The sequence below is a fragment of the Macrobrachium nipponense genome, chromosome 8 (genome assembly GCF_015104395.2).
Source record: "Macrobrachium nipponense isolate FS-2020 chromosome 8, ASM1510439v2, whole genome shotgun sequence".
Classification (NCBI taxonomy): Eukaryota; Metazoa; Arthropoda; class Malacostraca; order Decapoda; family Palaemonidae; genus Macrobrachium; species Macrobrachium nipponense.
The window spans coordinates 51,282,978-51,303,941 of record NC_087203.1 but is presented as its reverse complement, the minus strand read 5'-3'; the positions used below and the strand labels follow the sequence as shown (position 1 = coordinate 51,303,941).

The window sequence follows — 20,964 nt, the reverse complement described above, 5'->3', positions numbered from 1 at the left end:
TAATATTTGCACCATCTGTTTTTACTCTCAATGCATATTTTTTTTTTTTCTCACCAATATTATTACTGTTATTACCAGTATGATGATTACTAGCTTTTATGCTACCTCAGCTACCTTGTGGATAAGTGCCGATTATTCATTTTCCTTTTCTATTTTATCATGTTCACATGTATCTAGATTGTGTTTGCTACTGTCTGTATTTTGTATAATCAATGTATATGGCCCCGAGCCGAAATAAAGCATATTATTATTATTATTATTATTATTTACTCATTTTTAGCTTTCCCAGTGTCGTCATGCTTTGTCATCATGACCGATTTAAAAGTCTTTAAATGAACTATGTTCATTTGCGTATTGTATTACATTCTTTCGACTTTCTTTTACATACCTCAATTATGATAGATTGGTGTGTTTTTATTTTATTGACAGGAAATTATTGCATAGGATTTCATCAATAAGCAGCGTAGTTTTGCTCAGTCCGCTGCCCGTGTTTTGCATGTGGCCATGATCCAACCAGTGTGTCCGAAATAAACTATGTCCACATAGGATTTTAGTTTGTATTCTTAGGACTAATAGATTATACATGATTGGCTGTTATGGCTAAACTTTCTAGATCTTAAGATAGTACGGTGACCTAAAGATAAAGGAAATACCTATTCTTGGTTATTGCATTTTGTTAATTTTGTGGAAGAGGTTTCGGATAAATTGTATAGCTATTGTGTTTGTTTGATCAATTGTTTACTATTTTTCTGAAATTGTACATTCTTGTCAGTAGAGTTATTAGAGAATTTGAGTTTTTGGAAACCCCTGTCGATATCGTTTACGTGACAATGGAAAAATATGTTTGTATGAGCCTCATGAGTAATGTTTAACAACCAAAAGTTCTAGTCGAGGTTTTTTGTTTACATCGAATCAGCTGAGTTGAGAAAGAAGGAAAAGAAGAAGTGACGACTGAGGAGTGAGAAGACTTGCACTTTGAAAACAGTTGATTTCTTCTCAGTTAATTAAGCAGTATCTTCTGCGTAGTCTCTTGTCTTTGATACAGGTGAGTCATTTTCTAAATGTTATTGCTTTTATAGACTGCATGTGTTACACAAGTTTTAGTTAACTACCTAGTAGTATTACCTATATAGGTATAGCTAGCTACTAGGTAGTACCTAGTATACCTAGGTAGTACTAATGTCAGAACGATTTGTAGCTAGGTAAGAAGAAATAAGAAGGGTATAGGCTAGGCAGGTAGCTACGTAGCTAGTACTAGGTAGGTACCTATTCTGTGCGGGGCTGAGGAACGCAGATTGGAGGCCCTTCTTCTACTGCCTTGACCACTGCGTCATGCATCTTGGCATAGCTAGGTTGCTAGGTAGTAGTATGCTACCTTATTTAACTTAGCTGGTTCTTTGCTTACCTATTATTAGTAGGTATCATTCTCCTGTTTTATTTTGCGTTGAACTTCGTTTTGTTCGCTAAAGACCAAGGCTAGCCCAACCTATCTTAGAGTTCCTGATCCTTACCCTAGTCGAATTGATATGGGCATAACCTTTCCTAGGGTAAAAAAACGCGTTCAACATTTTTACTTACAACTCGAGGTATTTAGAAGATTGATGCCATCTCGATGTTTACGGAGTCGCTTGTATCAATAAACTAACCATTTCCTGTGATAAATCCGCACACAACTTGTACCCACAGACGCTGGGGCACTTTTATCACAACAATCTGAAAACTTTTCCTCACCGAGTAAACAACTGTTTTGTAGAAGACGACGAAGAGTGCACTTCGATAATTTTTTAAATAAATAGTAAAACATCAATATTTTACATATTTATGATGATTAATTTGAAAATATTCGTTATTGAAAAAGTAACTCGATTCTGACTATATTTAAGTAATTATTTTTTGGAATTAGAACATTCTTTTAAGTCCTGTATTATGACGTCACGACATCTTGACTTTCGTACCTATTGTAAATAATTGCTTTACTCAACTTTTTTGCTGAACAGTTTACCAGTTATTCATGCAGATTATCAGCTCTTCATGTAATTGGTATAATCGTAATGCGCATATATATCTTTATTACAGGCGGTCCCCGGGTTACGACGGTTCCGGCTTACGACGTTCCGAGGTTACAACGCTTTTTCTTAAATATTCAATGGAAAAATCCATCATGGGTTACGACGTTTGTTCCAAGGTTACGACGCTGACGCTTCCGATACTCCGAGTTAACGACGCTTTTAAAAAACGCATACTATGATAAAAACCTCCTATAGTTTAGCACAGTATATAATAAAAATAATAAGTTTCTGGTTAGATTACAACAGAAATTTTGAGGTTATGATGATTTTCGACACTTTTAATGTCGTATTTTTCTATGTTTTTTAGTGACGCCTCATATGCGGAACTAGTTTCCGAGCGAATGAATACATACTAGCTTGCGGTGCGCAAAGTTTACATATAACAGTCCAAAAGCGCAAATAATGAAAAAATCATTGCTTGTTTCCAGTAATAATAACAAAACGAAGTTTCTGGTTAGATTACAACGCAAATTCCAAGTATCCAAAGAGAGACATTATCCAGTAATTTGATCAGAGAGAGAGAGAGAGAGAGAGAGAGAGAGAGAGAGAGGCGTCTTCCGACGCTCCGAGTTAAGGACAGAGAAGTGTTCGTTTCATTAAACAGCCTCTGACTCATGCCAGGAAATGTTTTGTTGATACTAATAATATAAGCCTATTTAAAGATACGTTTACTTTAATTAGTCTATATGATACATAAATAGTAATCAACTGTTCTTGTAGCCCTCAAGATTTGGCAAAATCACTCCAGGTTGTACATAAAACTTCAAGAATGTAGTGTCACCAGAGGATTACAATAGTTTTTACCTTCAAGAACCAGCATTTTTTTATGAAAATAACTCCAGGTTGTACATAAAACTACAGGAAACAACATGTAGTGTAACCAAAGGATTACAAGTAAGGTTTTTATAACTTTTAATTAGTTTAAGACATATTTCCAAACGTCGTTCCGGCTTACAACGATTTTCGGGTTACGACGCGTCTCAAGAACGGAACCCCCGTCGTAACCCGGGGACTGCCTGTATATATATCTGACAGGTAAGTTTCATGAACAAAATGATATTGTTATGATATAATAAAGTTTGTTCATACTTACCTGGCAGATATATATAATCAAGTACCCACCCACCTCCCCTCAGGGGACAGTGGCACTAGAAAATCTGAATAGAAAATGGGAATGGTTCCTGATACCACCTCCCAGCGCGGGAATGGGTACTAACCACCTGGCCGACCACTGCGTGTGTCGTAAGTTTTGAAATTCTGTCGGACTTCGGAGAATACAGCTATATATATATCTGTCAGGTAAGTATGAACAAACTTTATTGTATCATAACAATATCATGTTTCATTATAGCTGTCAGTAACTCGGTATCTCCATTAGGTAAAGATAGAATAAAGAATAGAAATGAATGGTAATTATACTGTTTCGTAGTTTCAGTAGTTGAAGAAAGATAATGAAAATTTATGATTACTAAACTGTGTGCTAGGTAAAAGTGGTTGCTTGGCGATCGTTCGGTACTTGTAGTGCTGAACGTAAACAAAAGGTTGGAAGCTTTTTTTGTTTGTTTGTGTATTATAGTTAATGATTACGTATAGTTAATGATTAATTGATAATTATTTGAAATGAGTACATACTGATTATTTATACATTTTATTGGCTTATTCTAAGCTTTTAGCATCTTAGGTTTAGATGTCAGAATCATAGACTAGGCTACAGTAGCAATTGCTAACATATGCTAGGCTTATTGCTAAGGGACATATGCTAAAGTCCTAATATATGCAATAAAAATGGGGTCGAACTTTACATGGAGTTGAATATTACTCAAGTATGTACAGTATTTTGCCTTTTTGGAGTCATAGAACATGTGTTGTAAGCCTGGAAATAATTTACTGGGGTGTTTTTGTAGGGCTTGGAACGAATTAGGCAATTTACATGTAAAATGTGGTTCAAGATACGAAAAAATCAGGTTACGAAGGCCGCCTCGGAACGGATTAATTTCGTATCCTGAGGCACTACTGTACCTAAGTATCCCCCTCCATCCAATAGTTGCCACTTGTAATGCCCCACAGTGTTCTTGCTTCATGGTTAGCAAAGTCCCTTAGTTCATTACTCGGCACCATCTCTGAAGCTCACTTAATACACTCCTCCCATTTCAATGATTGACTAAGGAGTTTTAACTGTACTGATGGTAGGATGATTAGCCTCGATATCACATTATTATTCATAAGTGTTCCTCTCGACTTTGTTTTGGAAAATTTAAAGAAGAGACATGAAGAAGGGACTATCAACTTTCCTATTCCTTGCAACCAGTTTCTAGACTTAGCTAGAATCAGCGTTGACTGTACCATTTTCACTTTTAATGATGAATACAGTGGTACCCCCCATATTCGCAGGGGATGCATACCGGACCCCCCCCCCCCCCCCCATGAACAGTTAGAACCCGCGAATGTTTGGAACCCCTATAAAAACGCTAAAAACAGCCTATTTTGTTAGTTAAAACTCAAGAAAAACCACTAAAAATTTTCATACTTGGTGTTTTTAATAGTTTTATCACAAAAAGTGCATTTTATGATGAAATTTATTAAAAAAAAACCCAGGAATTTGTGGATATTTCTCATAGAAAAATACCGCGAATGTACGAATTTTCCGCGAATAATGCGGGGAAAAGTTCCCAAGAGAAATCCGCGAATGTGTGAGTCCACGAATCTGGAGAACGCGAATAAGGGGGGTCCACTGTAGTACTTCCAACAAAAGGTTGGTGTTTCTATGGGTTCAACATTGTCACCAGTTTTAGCCAACCAGTGCATGGAGTTTATAGAAGTTGAAATATTAGAGAGATGTATCCCTAACTGTAAGCCTGCTCTGTAGGTGAGATATGTAGACGACATATTTATTGTTTTTTTTTTGGTGACGACATAGGTTTGGACTGCTTACTGAATAATGTCAACAGTGTTGTTGAATAAAATTTACAGTGGGAAGAGAGGTTGATGACAAGATTTCTTTCTTAGATGTTTTAATTCACAGGGATGTAAAAAGTAACTCATTCAAATTTTCAATTTTTAGAAAAGTTACTAACAAAGAAAATCATATTCATTATTTTTCCCACCACTCACAACAAGTTCAAAGGAATGTAATTATGAGTTATGTTTTAAGGACACTTTGTATATGCAACCCCTCATTTTTAGATGGAGAACTCAGACATGTCATAGACACCTTTAAGTCCTTATAAGTACCATGAACATTTTATTATTGACGCCATCAGCCGAGCTAAAAAGAAGTTTTTATATTGTCAAGTAAAAAGGAAATGAAAGACAAGAAAAGAAAAGTGTATCATTGCCCTTTGGCGATGAATTCTCAAAAGTAGGTGATTATATAAATAAATACCAAAAGGATATAGAAATTGTTTTTACAGGCAATACCCGGGTTGCGACGGTTCGGCTTACGACGTTCCGAGGTTAAGGTGCTTTAAAATTATATTCATCAGAAATTATTTCCAGGGTTACGACACCTACAAAGCTGATCTGGCAGAAGAAATATGACACCAAAAATGCAAAATAATCAATATTTGACAGTTTTTTTATGAAAAATGCATGAAGAATGCAGTTTACATAGTTTTGAATGCACCCAAAGCATTAAAAGTAAGGTTTTCTTAGGATTTTTTATGATGTTCCAGCTTACGACGATTTTCGGGTTACAACGCGTCTCAAGAACAGAACCCCCGTTGTAACCCGGGGACTGCCTGTACTTACCAAAACACTTTGCCAAAAGCTCTTACAAACAAAAAACAATGATAGTACCGAGAGAAATAACGGTGTTTACAAGGTTCCATGTCATGATTGCAATGTAGGGGATTAGAGGTAAGAAGATTAAGGGAACACAGAAGGGCCTATGATCGACATGCACAGCGCAGCGCTTTGGTGGCTCATAGTTTTAATTTAGACCACAGAATTAATTGGGATGGTGCACAAATTAAAGCGACGATTCTCACGTGAGAAGATTAGTTGAAGGTGCTGCTATAAACATGGTAATATCTTTTGAAGATAAGTCGTTTACAAATGAAGACCCTTTTATCAACAGTTTCATTGCCAAACAATACTTAAAAGATTTTAATTTCAAAACTGACGTTGACCATGTGAACCCTGATGCTCTGCTTCCCCTTCCCCTCTCTCTCCAAATAGCCGTTGAGTTTGGAATTACTAACACTCGAACTAGCACTTCGATGATGGGCTGTTATTTTCTCATCCCCCCCACCCCACCCCACCTTTTTAGATGCTCTTCAGGAGGAAACTATCCTCTCACTTCACATTTTAATGTCTACACTGATGAGGAACACCATTCAGGTGTTTGAAAGTCTTTGTTTTTTACATAGAAAAAATATATTTTAACATATACGTAATTGTGGATTTTTTAACAATTTGTTCTTCACGAGACTGTGAATTTCTTAACAGTATTTATTTTGTGGTAAATTTCAGGTTCTTTGCAATTGAAAAGAGGCAGACAAAGAAGAAACTTTCAGATGAATGGCTGAAGCTGTAAGAAAAAAACGAACACGCTCCAAGGTATCTGAATAATTTGTACTTTCTGGAGTTGACAATTTCATTGTTAAATTATTAGATATCAATCTTTTAAACAATTTGCCTCAAAAAGTTTAAGCACCATGCTGTAGCTTGTAATGATGGTACATGGCTATACTACTAATTTTTACTGTATCTCTTTAAAATCTGTATTGAAGAAATACTTAATCAGGATCCAGTTGTTTACCTAATTGCTTTCTACTTTCATCACAAATTTATGTAGCTTGTTGCTATGATTATAGTATCACAACTAACTGAACTTCAGTAGTGGGATGTGCCAAGGCCTTTTGTTCATGCCAATTGAAAGGGTACGCTCATCATATATGTGGTTTAGATTTTTCTGCATTGTAACCCATTTGTCATTAGTATTGATTGTTGGTCAAGGTATTTCATGAATAACTTTTTATTATTTAGTTATGTGTACTTCACTGGAAACTGTGAAATCTTTTTTTATATATACTTTACTTTGAAATTGTGAAATCCTTTTTCAGGAAAGTTTTTCTTTTACAGAAAGTGTTGGGGGAAAAATGTCAGCCATTAGAAAAAGATCAATATGGAAGCAGAGACGAAGAGGATCCCTTGAAGGCTCTTCATACTACTTATGAAGACATGCCTCTACCTAATATGTATCATAATATATCTGCATCATCTAAGACTTCGGATGGCAAGGAATCTGTAATTGAAAATGACTCCATATCCTCTACGGATATAGAGCCAGAGGAAAGAAAAGATGAGGCTTTTGAAAACACTGAGGTTTCCCAATTTTGCCCAGTTTACATCGTAATATAGATACTATGGAACCATATATACAAGTGCAGAAACAACTTCACGAGTTAATGTTGCAAGATCAATTGGAAACTCATACTGAAATAACTAAACCTTTCATTCAGGATAAAGCAAGTGCTCCTGCTTTTGATGGCAATTCTGTTTGCGACTGTAATATAGGAGCAACTGCTCCTGAGTTGGATGATACATTAACAATAAGGTCTGCATACTTTCAAGAGGATGAAAAAAGTCCAGCTCCTCTTTCAGAAGCAAGAAGTGCCCCAAAACAAAAAACAAAGATAACACTTTCTGAAGAAGTGACTGTGGAGCCTCTTACAGAAATACAAATTACATCTCTTTATCAAAATACAGAATTAGAAGAAAATCAGATTTATATATCACAGTTTGTAGATGAGGAGAGGAATATTGTTCAGTTGGAATTTTATCAATTAGTTCTAGGATACTTGCGTGCAAGAACAGCTCTTGTTAGCACACAGCGAGAACTGTCAGGTATTTTGGATGAATACAAAAAACAGCAAAAGAATATTTGGGTACTTGAGAAGCGAACTGTTTCTGAAGAAGCAGAGTGTGAGGATAATCGTCTGTTAACAGCAACGCATGAGTATGAAGAAGCCATCTACAAGGAAGAAATTGCAAGTCATGTTTCCAAGCAGCTGAATTGTTGCGTGAAATCTTGTCAGATTCATATGCACTTAATGCGTATGCATCAGAATTGTCAAAACTTCAGGTTGAAAATTATATGCAGAAGGTCTTAAGTGACTGTTCAGAGTTTATGCAGCTACCTAAAAATGCCAAAGTGTCAACAAGTAATAGGAAGGAGCATAGTCATCACCTACAGCCTCATATCAAGAAATTAAAAAGTTGCATCAGTGTGCTTTTTGCTTTTCAACGGCAGGGCGTAAAGGACCACCAGTTTTTGTACGTGTTACTAGACAATGGTTAACTGATCTTGTAGCTATTTTACAGATTTGGTTGCTGTGCATCAAGATCATCTCTTCTTGATTAACCATGTCATGAGATGTCCAGCAGGTGTTGGATCATGGGCACCGTCTTATATACAGGTATGTTGTGTAAAAAAAATTTGTCATTGAGGTAACTAAAAGGTAACATGAAGAATATGATGAAAATAATTTTCAACCCATGAATATTGTTTGATAAATCTTAAAAATCATGTGGAAAGACCATTATATTTACTGACGTTCATAGCCTGTAGCCACTAGCTACTGGAAGATATCCAAACTGAAGTAGAGTAATGTATTATAGTTGTGTCAGTATGTATAGACTGTTAAACTAATAGTTTTTAAAAAAGTTTATTTTCAGAGAAAATTAGAATTGTCAGATTTATTTGTTTTTTGTCCTAAAAATTGGACTACTGTTGATAATGTAATTCCATATGTACCAAATAACCTGCTGTTGAAGATGCTCCTACCTTAAAGTTTGTTCATGAAACTTACCTGACAGATATATATATAGCTGTATTTTCTGAAGTCCGACAGAATTTAAAATTCGCGGCACACGCAGTGGGCGGCCAGTGGTAGTACCCATTCCGCCGCTGGGAGGCGGATATCAGGAACTATTCCCATTTTCTATTCATTATATTTTTTTCTGTCGCCGGTGGTCGGTAAACAAAACTGTTTACAGACCTCCGCCTAGGATTTTGAAACTTCATTAGCCACTTAAGTATCCTAATTATTCTTTCGATTATTAACTTGGATTTGTGGCTAGGCATACGCTATCGTAAATTTTTTCATTGCATTTGATGTCTGAAGCTAGTTAGCCTAGTTTCAGACTTTGTTGTCTGCATGGTAAGGTGAGGCTACCGTAACTTTCGGTAGACACTCGCTTAGTATAATAGACGTTTACATGTTTTCGTGCATAAGGTAATTAGTGTAATGTGTGACTGATTACGGAAGAAGGAGGATTCAATTACGCATTTTAGAGCGTGTTAGAATCAGGAGTTTTCCTCCACAGTAAACAGAAGTTAGAAATAATGAACCTTCTAACCTCCTGTAGATTTTATTTTGCGAACCTAACCCTGTGGTATGGCTTACGAGCCTAGAATAAGTGTCTGCTAAAGGATTACATCAAGTAATCTTAGACTAAAGTGCTCTCTCTCCAACCAGTGTGAAGTGTAGTGCCCCTTGTGTTGTGGAGGGGGCGTCAGATCGGCCCCATAATGCCTCTAGGCCTGGACCTCTGTCGGACTCCCAGGACTCATGGGAGAGGGCATGTCGAAAGCCGCAAGAGGGTTACGGGGGTCTCCCCACCGATCTGGCGTCCCTTCGGCAGAACCTGTTGACTCTTCCCAGGCTGCCTAAAGATCGTGCACCTCATGCGCGAATCTTGAAAGATTGCTTCTCGTCCTCCGAGGCGTCCTCCCCACACAGGGGTTGGAGTTCTCGGAAGGACTCGCGCCCCCTAAAGAAGCTTTTAGAGAAGAGGACGCTTCACGTCCTCTCTCTCGTCACGAGAGGATGAGAGAGTAAAGAGACCACATTTTCCCTTTTAGAAGAATGCACTGGCTCTTTTCCTAAGGGACATTTAAGGAGGCTCATTCATCTTGCCAGAAGAGTGATTTGAGCCTCCTGCGAGAACGCTCATGTATATATCATTTATACATTATTAAGGAGGCTCATTCATCTTGCCAGAAGAGTGATTTGAGCTCCTGCGAGTGACCGCTCATGTATACATCAGTATAAATATTAGGAGGCTCATTCATCTTGCCAGAAGAGTGATTTGAGCCTCCTGCGAGTGAACGCTCATGTATATATCACTTATACATTATTAAGGAGGTTCATTATCTTGCCAGAAGAGATTTGAGCTCTGCTGGAGGTTATTATCTTGCCAGAAGAGATTGAGCCTCTGCGAAAGTGAACGCATGAAGTTAGAGCTGTTTCAACCTCGCTAGCATTCCAAAAGAATTTGGTAATCAAGGACATTCTTGATTCCACCTTTTGGAGGAGCAACTCAGTATTCGTCTCCTCTCCTCATTGCGCTCCGTATACGTTATGTAACGTTCGCTTTACTTCGATAAAGCAAGCTGATAAGTTTGACGGCCGGCAAGCTGCTTTGCACAGTCAAACAACTTATGTCTCTGGTCGGCATAAGAAGGGCAATTTAGACGTGAGGAAGCTTTTGGAGGTGCTCGACGTCCTATAAGTAGAGACATTCTCCAGGACGCTCGGCAAGCACCTTGCGGAAGACGAAAAGCCATACGTCTTCCTTTAGTGTTCACACTCTTCAGGAAGCAGCGTGCGGCTCTCCATGGAGACTCGCATGAGGACGTTCCAAAAAATTAAAAATATTCAATGTCATACGCAAAACGCGGTTCGTCATAACATTGAGATGTTGGCAAGGTCGCGCCAGGACGCACCTCTTGGCGGGCCTTGCATGCATCAAGGCGCTCAACGAGTTCCTCTCTGAAACGTCGTTCAGAAGACTTGGTGTTCTCTGCTCAGACACTCTCGTAGCTGGACGCTTTCCAGGACGCTTTTGAGGACGCTCGGCAGGAAGCTTTTGAGGACGCTCAGCAGGACGCTTTCCAGCACGCTTTTGAGGACGCTCAGCAGGACGCTTTCCAGCACGCTTTTGAGGACGCTCAGCAGGACGCTTTTGTGGACATTCGCCAGGACGCTTCGGTGGAAGCTCGGCAGGACGCTAGCGAGGACGCTAGCGAGGACGCTCGCCAGGACGCTAGCGAGGACGCTAGCGAGACGCTCGCCCAGGACGGCTAGCGAGGACGCTTTTGAAGACGCTCGGCATCCTACACGTCAGAGCTCGGTAGAGCACTTGCCAGGACGTTCTTCAGAAACGATAGGCGTCCTACGCATCAAGACGTTCGGCAGGATTCCTGCAAGAACGCTCTTCAAGAGGGCGTCGTCGAAGTAGAGGAAGGAGTTTGGTCTCGTCAAGATGTCTACTTCGCTTTCTACGAAGGGAGCGTTCAATAGAATCCATCACTTGATGAATTCCAGGAAAACTGTAAGCAGATTTCGGTGTCATAAAACGCCTCGTCTGCTTTCGGGATTGCGCTGCCGAAGGGGAACATTAAGGTCCTTCCTGTCGTAAGCCCAGTCTCTAATCAGGAATCCTGCCCCTTCCTCGATTTCTGCGGGAATCGGGAAAACTATATGCTCGAATTCCTGGATTACTTTCTGTCATGTAAATGGGTTAGTTCTCATTGACAAAGATCTTCATAACATTTTATCGCTTAAGCGGATAAGTAACAAATTTCGGAAGAGCTCTCATTCATTTTCAGAACCGAACGTGGACAGTCGTTTTCCTTTCTTTCTCTCTTCCTCGTCCAGGAAAGATGTAGTAGAGAATTCGATGTTCAAATTACTACAATACTTACGTAGTTTATCTTTGCGTCATTTTGCTAACGCATGGGTCGAGTCATATACGCATATCGTATTTACCTCTGCTGATAGAAGCCGAAAGAAACTGTTGTTCTAATGTATTTATTTGACACTCCCTTCAACCTTCCAAGAGTTTTCGGAGTAAGAACAACTCTTCAGGTATTGTTACGACAACACCAACTCAGCTTCTGTATTTAGCGAATCTGTTTCGTTTAAATAGGCCTGCTTGAGAGTTGTTTCCTTTGCTCGATAATATCATACCTATTCCTTCGTAAAGGGAGTAGCTGGCAACTCAGGCAGATAGTATTCTGTTCTCCATTGAAGCTTTCCTTCGAGGAAGACTTCTCCTTCACTCTTTTTGATAGAGATCGAAGGTTGGTCGATATCCAATCCTTATTTTGTTTTCTTTAAGGAAAGGACAATTTAGGATGGAGATGCTTGTTCCAGAATACTATAAATATACTTACGTATATTAACCTCGGCACATGGATTCTACTAAGCAGTTGAATTGTCCGAGGGGTAGGCGCATATCCTAGTTATTCTACGGATTGCGACTTAGACGAGAAGTATTCTAATTGAACTGCAACATCAACTCAGCTTCTGTATTTAGCGAATTTTGTTTCGTTTAATATGCCTGCTTGAGAGTTTCCTTTGGCTCGTAATTTCATACCTATCCCTTCGTAAAAGGAGTAGCTGGCAAACTCAGGCATATAGTGCGAGACGATGATCAAGGCTGCTGTTACTGTGATCTACGCAGTACCGGCTAGCTCGGTGTCATGCGCGGTTGGTTACGTCTCTCTCCCTTGCGGGAATGGCTTAATAAACCGTCTCTTTGCCCTACAATCATGGATTTTAGCCTCGGGTTGAGGATTTCTAGTAATCTTGAATGATCATACCTGCCGTTTACTTAGAAAATTTCAACAAGATATCTCTTATACTTGTTAGGTGTCGGGCTTTTACCGCAACGGTAATCATTCTTGACGAATCTACCGCGGCATAGCACTATAATCAATGCTCCTCCTGCTTATCCAAAGCGCAGCCTTATTTAGGGAAGGAAGCAGGCTGAGTGAGGGAATGGATGAGTTTGCTGGGACCATTTCCTCGCTGGAGAAGCTTGTTTTCCCTGAATAAACAGCAATTCAGACCTCTACAAATTTCCTCACGAAGAAATTGGAATAACATCAAAGATCTTGTAATTCTAATTTTCTCTCAACGGCTTGAGGATCACCTCAGGTGATAGCGAGAGGGTGCCAGACATCCGAACAGAGAACAGATGTTCTGGCACATTGTCTGAAAAGAATTGGAAGCCAAATTAGTCGGCTTTCCAGTTCCTCGAAGGGTGAGGTTGGATCGAGTGGCCCAAATCATCTCGGATAATTTCTCAGCTCTCTCATAGCTCGAGAAGAGAGAATTGGTTTAGGGCTTGGGCACGGAACGTAACGATCCTCAATAGGTTCGTTAATCTAGTGCACGTCCGTGGGGGTCTTCTCGATCGAAGGCAACAACTACTGACGTCTGAGTATTCCTCACTTAGAAGTATGTCGAAAGTGAGGAGAGACTGAGGGAGTCCTTTCGTTAAGTTTTTCGTAATATTGAGACGAAGGAGCTTCCTCTTAAGTTGTTCCCTTATTCATGATCCTAGAGGATTAGCTTTAGTCGCCACATGTTGGCCTCTAAGAGGTTGGATTCACAGAGGTCAGGTAATTCAGAGAATTGTCCAAAGACCCTTCCCGAGAGAATCGGTGTAATCAAACATCGTCACTTAGTGAAGTATCTAATATCTCTCCTCTCTGAGTCTGAAAGCGTTCAGACTATCGAGAAGCGATAAGATCTTCAAGATTAATGGCAGTCTCTTGGCCAAGGCAAAGCAGTGCTGCCTATTTTCAGTTTTCAATCGGAGGGGCCGTTTCTGGAGATAGTGAAGGGAAATGACTGTTCCTCCACCTCGACCTCTGTGAATTTCGTTATGGTTCTATCTTTCCGTATGAAGTATGAGATAAGATAGAAGTCCTAACTGTTATAGAATATGCAAATATGTTGTTGACGGCCTCTAGGCTCAGAGATTCGGTTCTGTCAAACAACAAAGCTTCACGATCTTTGAGGTCTGTGGAGATCTTGTATTCTCTGGATCAAAGGTTCCGGCATGGAACTTAGGACGTAGTCTGAGTTTCTGATGCCAAAAGCATTTCGAACCTATCCTTTCTGCGAACTTAATACACGTGACCAGAAAGGCTAATATTCTAACCGCTCTAGCCACGGCAAGGAGGGTTAGTGAGGTTTTAGCCATCATCAGAGGTTTTGGCTTTAAAGGACATAATGCGGTCTGTCCGCTAAGCCTTCCGTTCTTGATAAGAACGAAAACCTGTCTGACCATTGACCCGAAAGGCTTGGAGACCAAGGGTATGGCACAAATTATTGGGCAAGGGCATTAGAGAGTCCTGTGCCCTGTAGGGTCTCTCAAGTTTTATCTTGATAAAACTATAGAAAGTCAAGGTCAACAGACAATCTGCGGTCTTCCGTAAAAAGACCGACTTAGTTCATGTCCAAGAACACCCTGGCATGATAGCCAAGGAGTTCTTTTAAGAGGTCTCATTCATTATGTTTGCATAAAGATTTGAGATTTTTTCTTAATATCAATGCTCAAGAGGTGAGGGCGCGGCCTCGGAAGCATTTCAACAGAGCATGACACTCAGTAACATCCTGAGTGCCACGCTTTTGCGAAGCAAACTCTGGGTTCGCTTCACACTCCCGACAATCTGCGGTGTTCCGTAAAAAGACCAGACTGGTTCATGTCCAAGAACACCCTGGCATTATAGCCAAGGAGTTCTTTTAAGAGGTCTCATTCATTATGTTTGCATAAAGATTTGAGATTTTTTTCTTAATATGAATGCTCAAGTAGGTGAGGGCGCGGCCTCGGAAGCATTTCAACAGAGCATGAACACTCAGTAACATCCTGAGTGCCACGCTTTAGCGAAGCAACTCTGTGTTCGCTTCACACTCCCGACGGGATGTGAAGACGACATTTCAGATCCGTAAGTCGCTAGGACCATACATATCCGTAGATATATTATTGGGTGCAAGAAGCAACACGAATCCTATCCTATAGAAAAGGGATAGGTGTGCTTTTAACTTTGAAGGGTTGGTCGCTTGAGGCGCGTTCCTTTTCTTTATAGCCTAGAAGTTATGGAACTAACTTTGATAGGTTAGGTCGAGGTGGTGGGGGTTTTAGCTTCGTGCCCTCAAAAGTATGGTCATATTGGTCTAGTCACATTGTGGTCACGCCCCCGTTGACAGATCATCTAGAGCGCACCAGCATTACAGGTCCTACCTCGCTGGCAACTCTAGTAACGCAGAAGCAGACTTTGGTGACAGTAATCACGAAGTCGGCTATGCTAACAGGTCAGGAACCAAGATGTATATCATCTACTTAATTTAGTTTCCCAAAAATCCTATTCTGTCTCTTCCCACCATCCGAAGGTGGGATTCAGCTATATAAAATATCGTCAGGTAAGTTTCATGAACAAAATGTTATGTTATAATACAATTAAGTTTGTTCATACTTACCTGGCAGATATATATAATTAAAGTGCCCACCTCCCCTCAGGAGACAGTGGCACTGATAAAATATAATAGAAAATGGGAATAGTTCCTGATATCCGCCTCCCAGCGGCGGGAATGGGTACTACACCTGGCCGCCCACTGCGTGTGCGCGAATTTTTAAATTCTGTCGGACTTCAGAAAAATACAGCTATATAATATTCTGCCAGGTAAGTATGAACAAACTTAATTGTATTATAACAATAACATATACTTGAAAATAAGGTTGTACTATCTTAACCCTTTTAACGCCGATTGGACTATTTTACGTCAAGATACAATTGTCTTTCGGGTGCCGATTGGATGTATTTTACGTCGACATAGAAAAGTTTTAAAAAAAATTCGCGGAAAAATACTATAGGCCTACCAGCCGAAAACTTTGAATCACGCGCCTTGGGGGATGCTGGGAGTTCACGGATGAAGGTGTTGTTTTGTTTACAATTGTTACGCAGGCGCGCCAAGCGCGAATTTCTTTCTTATCGCACTAGAAAAGTAATCAGTGACACATCTCAGAAATTATTTTGTCCACTATGACATAATTTTGCACCATTTTAAATTAGACCGTTACATGGAGTATTATATATGAAAATGGTGCGCAATTTCATGTAGAATACAACAAAAAATACTCATGATTGTAGCTTTTATCAGTCTTGAAATATTGTCATAAAAATAAATAATAATAAGTGCCAAAATTTCAACCTTTCGGTTCAACTTTGACTCTACCAAAATGGTCGAAAAACGCAATTGTAAGCTAAAACTATATTAGTAATATTCAATCATTTACCTTCATTTTGCAACAAATTGGAAGTCTCTAGCACAATATTCGATTTATGGTGAATTTATGAAAAAAACTTTTTCCTTATGTCCGCGTGGTAACTCTTCCGAAAAAATCATACGTGCGATTGTCGAATAAGTTTGCACCTTTTATTTTAAATTAGCCGTTACATAAAGTTTTATGTATGGAAATGTGTGCAATTTCAGCACAATACAACTAAAAACAAAAAACCCATGGTTGTAGCTTTTATTAGTTTTGAAATATTTTCATATAAATAACGATAAGTGCCAAAATTTCAACCTTGCGGTCAACTTTGATCTTGTGAAATGGTGTAAAAACGCAATTATAAGCTAAAACTCTTATATTCTAGTAATATTAAATCATTTACCTTCATTTTGCAACAAGTTGGAAGTCTCTAGCACAATATTTCGATTTATGGTGAATTTATGAAAAAAAAAAACATTTTCCTTACTCCCGCGCGGTAACTCTTCCGAAAAAAAATCATACGTGCGATTGTCGTAATGTTTGCACCATTTTAAATTAGCCGTTACATAAAGTTTTATATATGAAAAAATGTGTGCAATTTCATGTAGAATACAACAAAAAATAATTGAAGTTGTAGCTTTTCTCATTTTCGAAATATTTGCATATCACTGATAAATAGAAAAAAAACCATTCTGGGCTCAGCTCGTGGTCGCTGCGCGAAATATCCTTTAATCTATTATTTCTAGGGTAAATGTACTAACACATACCAGAGAATAAATAAATAAAGAAAAAGGTCAGTACAACTGACTCGCTCACACCCTCCAGAGGGTGTCGGTATGAACACTATGGCGAGTGAGACCACTACCACGAGCCGAATGCCAATAGAAATCTCCCACTACAAAAATCCCCACAAGAGGAGAGCCGACCCACAGAGTGGGCAGCAAACTACTACTACTACTCCATCCATGCTGCCGACTGCTGCGCCTCTGGTGGCCATCCTTTTCAGTTAGCGCACACGGTACACACGTGCTTTTTTACTCTGTGTTTTTGTGCCCTTTCTTTGGATTTATTTATCATGGAGCGTGCAGCCATCGCAGCAGCTAAGTTAAGTACTCAGTGTTTATTGCTAATTGGTTTTTTTTCCGGCCTGAGCCCGATTTGCCGTTTTTTAGGTATAAATACGAACTCTAGGTCGGAAGCATGGCAGCATGGTTCTGCCTCGTGGTGGGTTCGTTCTTGGTCTCCCATCCCACCCAGAACATCCCCTTACTTTAGTACGCTCTATTTTAATCATACCGATTTGTTTTAGGGTACAGTCTACACGGTTTTATCATGCATGCATGTTTTTTTACCTTATGTAGGCTCCTTCTATCCAGACCCTAGCCACGGCTCTTAGTATCGGCCCCGCTAGCTTTGAGTGGTAGACTTTCCTTCGGGTTAGTCGTTACACTCCTGGATTTTTCTCCTACTATTTTGTTTTCTTTCTTTTATGATTATTCATTTTAACTATATATATTTATTATATATTATTATATATATATATTATGTTAGGTTAGTGTAGGCGTCTGCTTCATTTAGCCTAGGTTATGGCCCATAGGGCCTATATGCTACCGCGTCTTCAGTTCGGTTGCTTCCCGATAGCATCTCTCTGATCAGCCGGTGTGTTTTCTAGGCCTTATTGTTTCATTGTTTTGTACTTACCGCCCCGTGGTCACTACGTGATCACGGAGCAGCCAGACGCCTCCATGTCCAGTCTCTTCCCCCCTCCCGCTCTTCATAGAGTCGGGGGTGGGTTGGTCTACCCATGCTCGCTCCGCATTACCGAGCCTGCCTCCCTCTCCCCCCCAGACGGAGGGAGTAGAGGGACGGGACAGACCCAGACTGGACTCGACCTCTCCAGCTTCTCGGTTCGGACCGGATGGGTAAGGTGGGGGGACTGGCCTTTCCCCCCTCCGTCGCTACTCCGTCGCTCCGTTGCTAGCCCGAGTCTGTATGTCCTCTCGCCCTTTCCCACCTTACTGGGGCTCCTTTACTACCGGAGCCCTGGCATCCAGCGGAAAGGTGCTAGTCCACCCAGCAGGGTGGACCGGGACATACAGTTGGTCTCTTCTAACCACTCCGTCTCGCTGAGTCACGACACTCCGCCACGCACTGGACTTAGTCCGGTACGTTCGAATTTTATAGGTTTAAGATCTGTTATGTTAAACTAATAAGTTTATCTTAAGCTACCTTAAACCATCCCCCTCCCTTACCTGTCTCACCGGATCTCTCCGGGGTTATAGCCTATTCAGGCGTTAAGGGAGGGGTTATCGCCAAAATTTTTCCGAGCTCCGGCATGCAACGGAGTTCTTCTGTCCTTTAGCCTGTAAGTGATAGCCTTTAAGATACTCATGTGTCTTTTTCACTTACAGACCACCAACTCGTGAGCATCCGGGATGCGCCGCCACACTTCAAGACCCATGTGGACATGAAGTTTGCCGGTCCCATGCTCCATGCGCGACTCTGCACGGGGACCTCCAGGTCTGGTATCACGGAGACATGCACCATCTGTTATGATCTGGTGAGCCAGCTCTTAGACGGGGTCAGTATTCCAACTCCGTTAACTGGTCCCTCTTTTTGTTATAGTTCTTAAGTTTTTTGACTTTAAATCTTCCAAACTTAAGATAAAATTCATGGGGTTTTGCAGCCCCTATAATTTTAAGTTAAGCTTTTAATTTAGTTTAGTTTTAAGTTTAATCTTAAAATCTAATCAATACCCTCTCTTCCAGCCCCGGCTGTGAGGGATACCGCACTGGCAACCCTGCGGGCCTGGGTCGGCGGTTTTGGGAAGAACGCCGCCAAGGGTATGCCCTACATTCTTGAAAAGAAGTTGGCGGTACTGATCTTCCCCCGGAGGCAAGGCATCAGGTCTAATACGTCGACCCCAGCAGAGGAGGCCCCCAGACTATCGCTTTCATTCAGCAACAAAAGCTGGCTGCCTCCGGTTTGACGGATCAAGGCCAGGACATCTCCTCGGAAGTCGCGACGTTGGACATTAATATTGAACCTATGGTAGGTGTAGACGACCTGTTGGTCGAGGTAGGTACGTTGGACGCCCAAGGATGCCCTTGGGTGCCACTGGATCTTCTACCCCTGCCAACCTCTCCATCCTTCCAAGGCTTTACAGGTACAGAATTATATACTTCTCCTGACGCTTCTGTTAGACCCAAGGTCAAAGGTCAAGCAGTAAAAACCTTGACGAAGACGTCGGCGTCATCTTCTTCTCGTAAGTCTCCGGCTAGAAATCCCGGAGCAGAGAGATCTAAAACTTCTGGGTCCGGATCTAAGTCCTCTAGGAGTAGATCCTCCAGGGAGAGATCACACACTCCAGCGGAGTCGACAGTTCCACTACCTTTGGTTCTGATTCAGAGCCACCCTTCCACCTCCGCAGCAGCTCCGCTTTGGATTCCAACGCTGGTCTGTTGCAACAAGTGGGCGATCTGGTTGGTTCTCTGAAAACCAGCATGGAACAAATGATCTCCCGGTTGTCGGATAGGATCACCCTCTCAGGACAACATTATAGCCAGACTGAGCCAAGCTCCACTAGCCTCTCCCCCACCTTTCAGCACAGGGGGCCAAAGCCCATTACCCCGTATGACTCTCTACCTCCGTTCTCAATGAACAATCCTTGGAGAGTAGCGTCATACGCCCCCCTTCCAAGACGGGCTTATCTCTATCCCGGAATGTGGAACTCGGAGGATTGAAGACTTCGAGTTCTACCCGGAAGACCTTCAGCCTCCGTTCATCGGCTACGCCAGGCTCACCGCCTCGCCATGACTCGGGACGATAAGGTACCGAAAGAGACAGTCCTCTATTCACGAGACCAGGCTCAGAGAGAATGGCTCAGGTGTCTAGAGGACATGGATTGTTCCAATACAAAGATTCAACCATTTAAGAGTCCTTTTACGATCTTTACAATGGAAGAGAGTACCCCGCTCCCTTTCTTGACAAAGATCGCTACAACCACCATTCCAGCAGCCCAGAAGGGGGATTCGATGCCTCAGCTGAAAGAAGCAGACCCTACGTCTCCTTTACTTCCCTCAGCCGGTGAGTTGTGGGAAGATTTGCCCCAACACCTTTTCAGCAGGCAAACTCAAACCAGACTGTGCTATGGAGCAGTTTGGTGAGAAGCTACCTAGGCTTCCAGATAGCCTTATTCAGGCGGAATTCGATGCCAAATCGAGGTTAGCCAGGTCTATTAATACCATGGCCATGACCGAGGTGGCTACCATTGCCTATGGTTCTGAGCCACTCTTTAAGCTTCTTACCAAGTCTCTGACTCAAACGGTGCAGTCGGATATGTTTGAGTTCGCCACGGCTAGGACGAACTGTAGGAAACATGTCCTCCAAGAAGCAACAATTCGGCACGAGCCGAATAAGTTGCTTACATCAAGCATCTGGGGAGCAGACCTCTTCCCAGAGGCGATGGTGAAGGAGGTCCAGGCAGAGGCTACGAGATTGAACCAAAGCCTTAAAGATCGTTGGGGTCTTACGGCCAAGAGACGCCAGGATCAAGGGGTTAAGGGTAAGGCTCAAAGGAAACCCAGACGTTTCCAGCCCTACCAGAAGAAACAGCCACGCTTTACTCAGCAGGTTCCAGCTGTCCCGTTGGTGCAAGCAGCCCAACCTTCTACCTCCAAGGCTCAGTCGCAGCCAATCTATGTTATCTCCCCTCAGCCTCAACCCTACCACCTCTTACGCTCTCTCTCCAGCCTACAATCAGGTCTTCGAGGGTCAGGCTTCCCAGAAGTATGACCGCTCGGGTAAGGGAGGCAGAGGTAAG

General features: G+C 41.3%; 1 protein-coding gene across 1 annotated transcript in view; it reads left to right on the top strand.

Moving 5' to 3' along the window:
- The first annotated feature begins 540 nt into the window (after positions 1–540).
- The window catches only part of LOC135223095 (ectopic P granules protein 5 homolog), a 759,396-nt gene continuing 738,972 nt past the window's right edge, over positions 541–20,964 (top strand). Inside the window, 6 exon segments of the mRNA XM_064261599.1 lie at positions 541–1,045; positions 6,540–6,626; positions 7,152–8,084; positions 8,087–8,340; positions 8,343–8,393; positions 8,396–8,488. Coding sequence (XP_064117669.1) covers positions 7,436–8,084; positions 8,087–8,340; positions 8,343–8,393; positions 8,396–8,488 — 1,047 coding nt within the window. The 5' untranslated portion in view covers positions 541–1,045; positions 6,540–6,626; positions 7,152–7,435.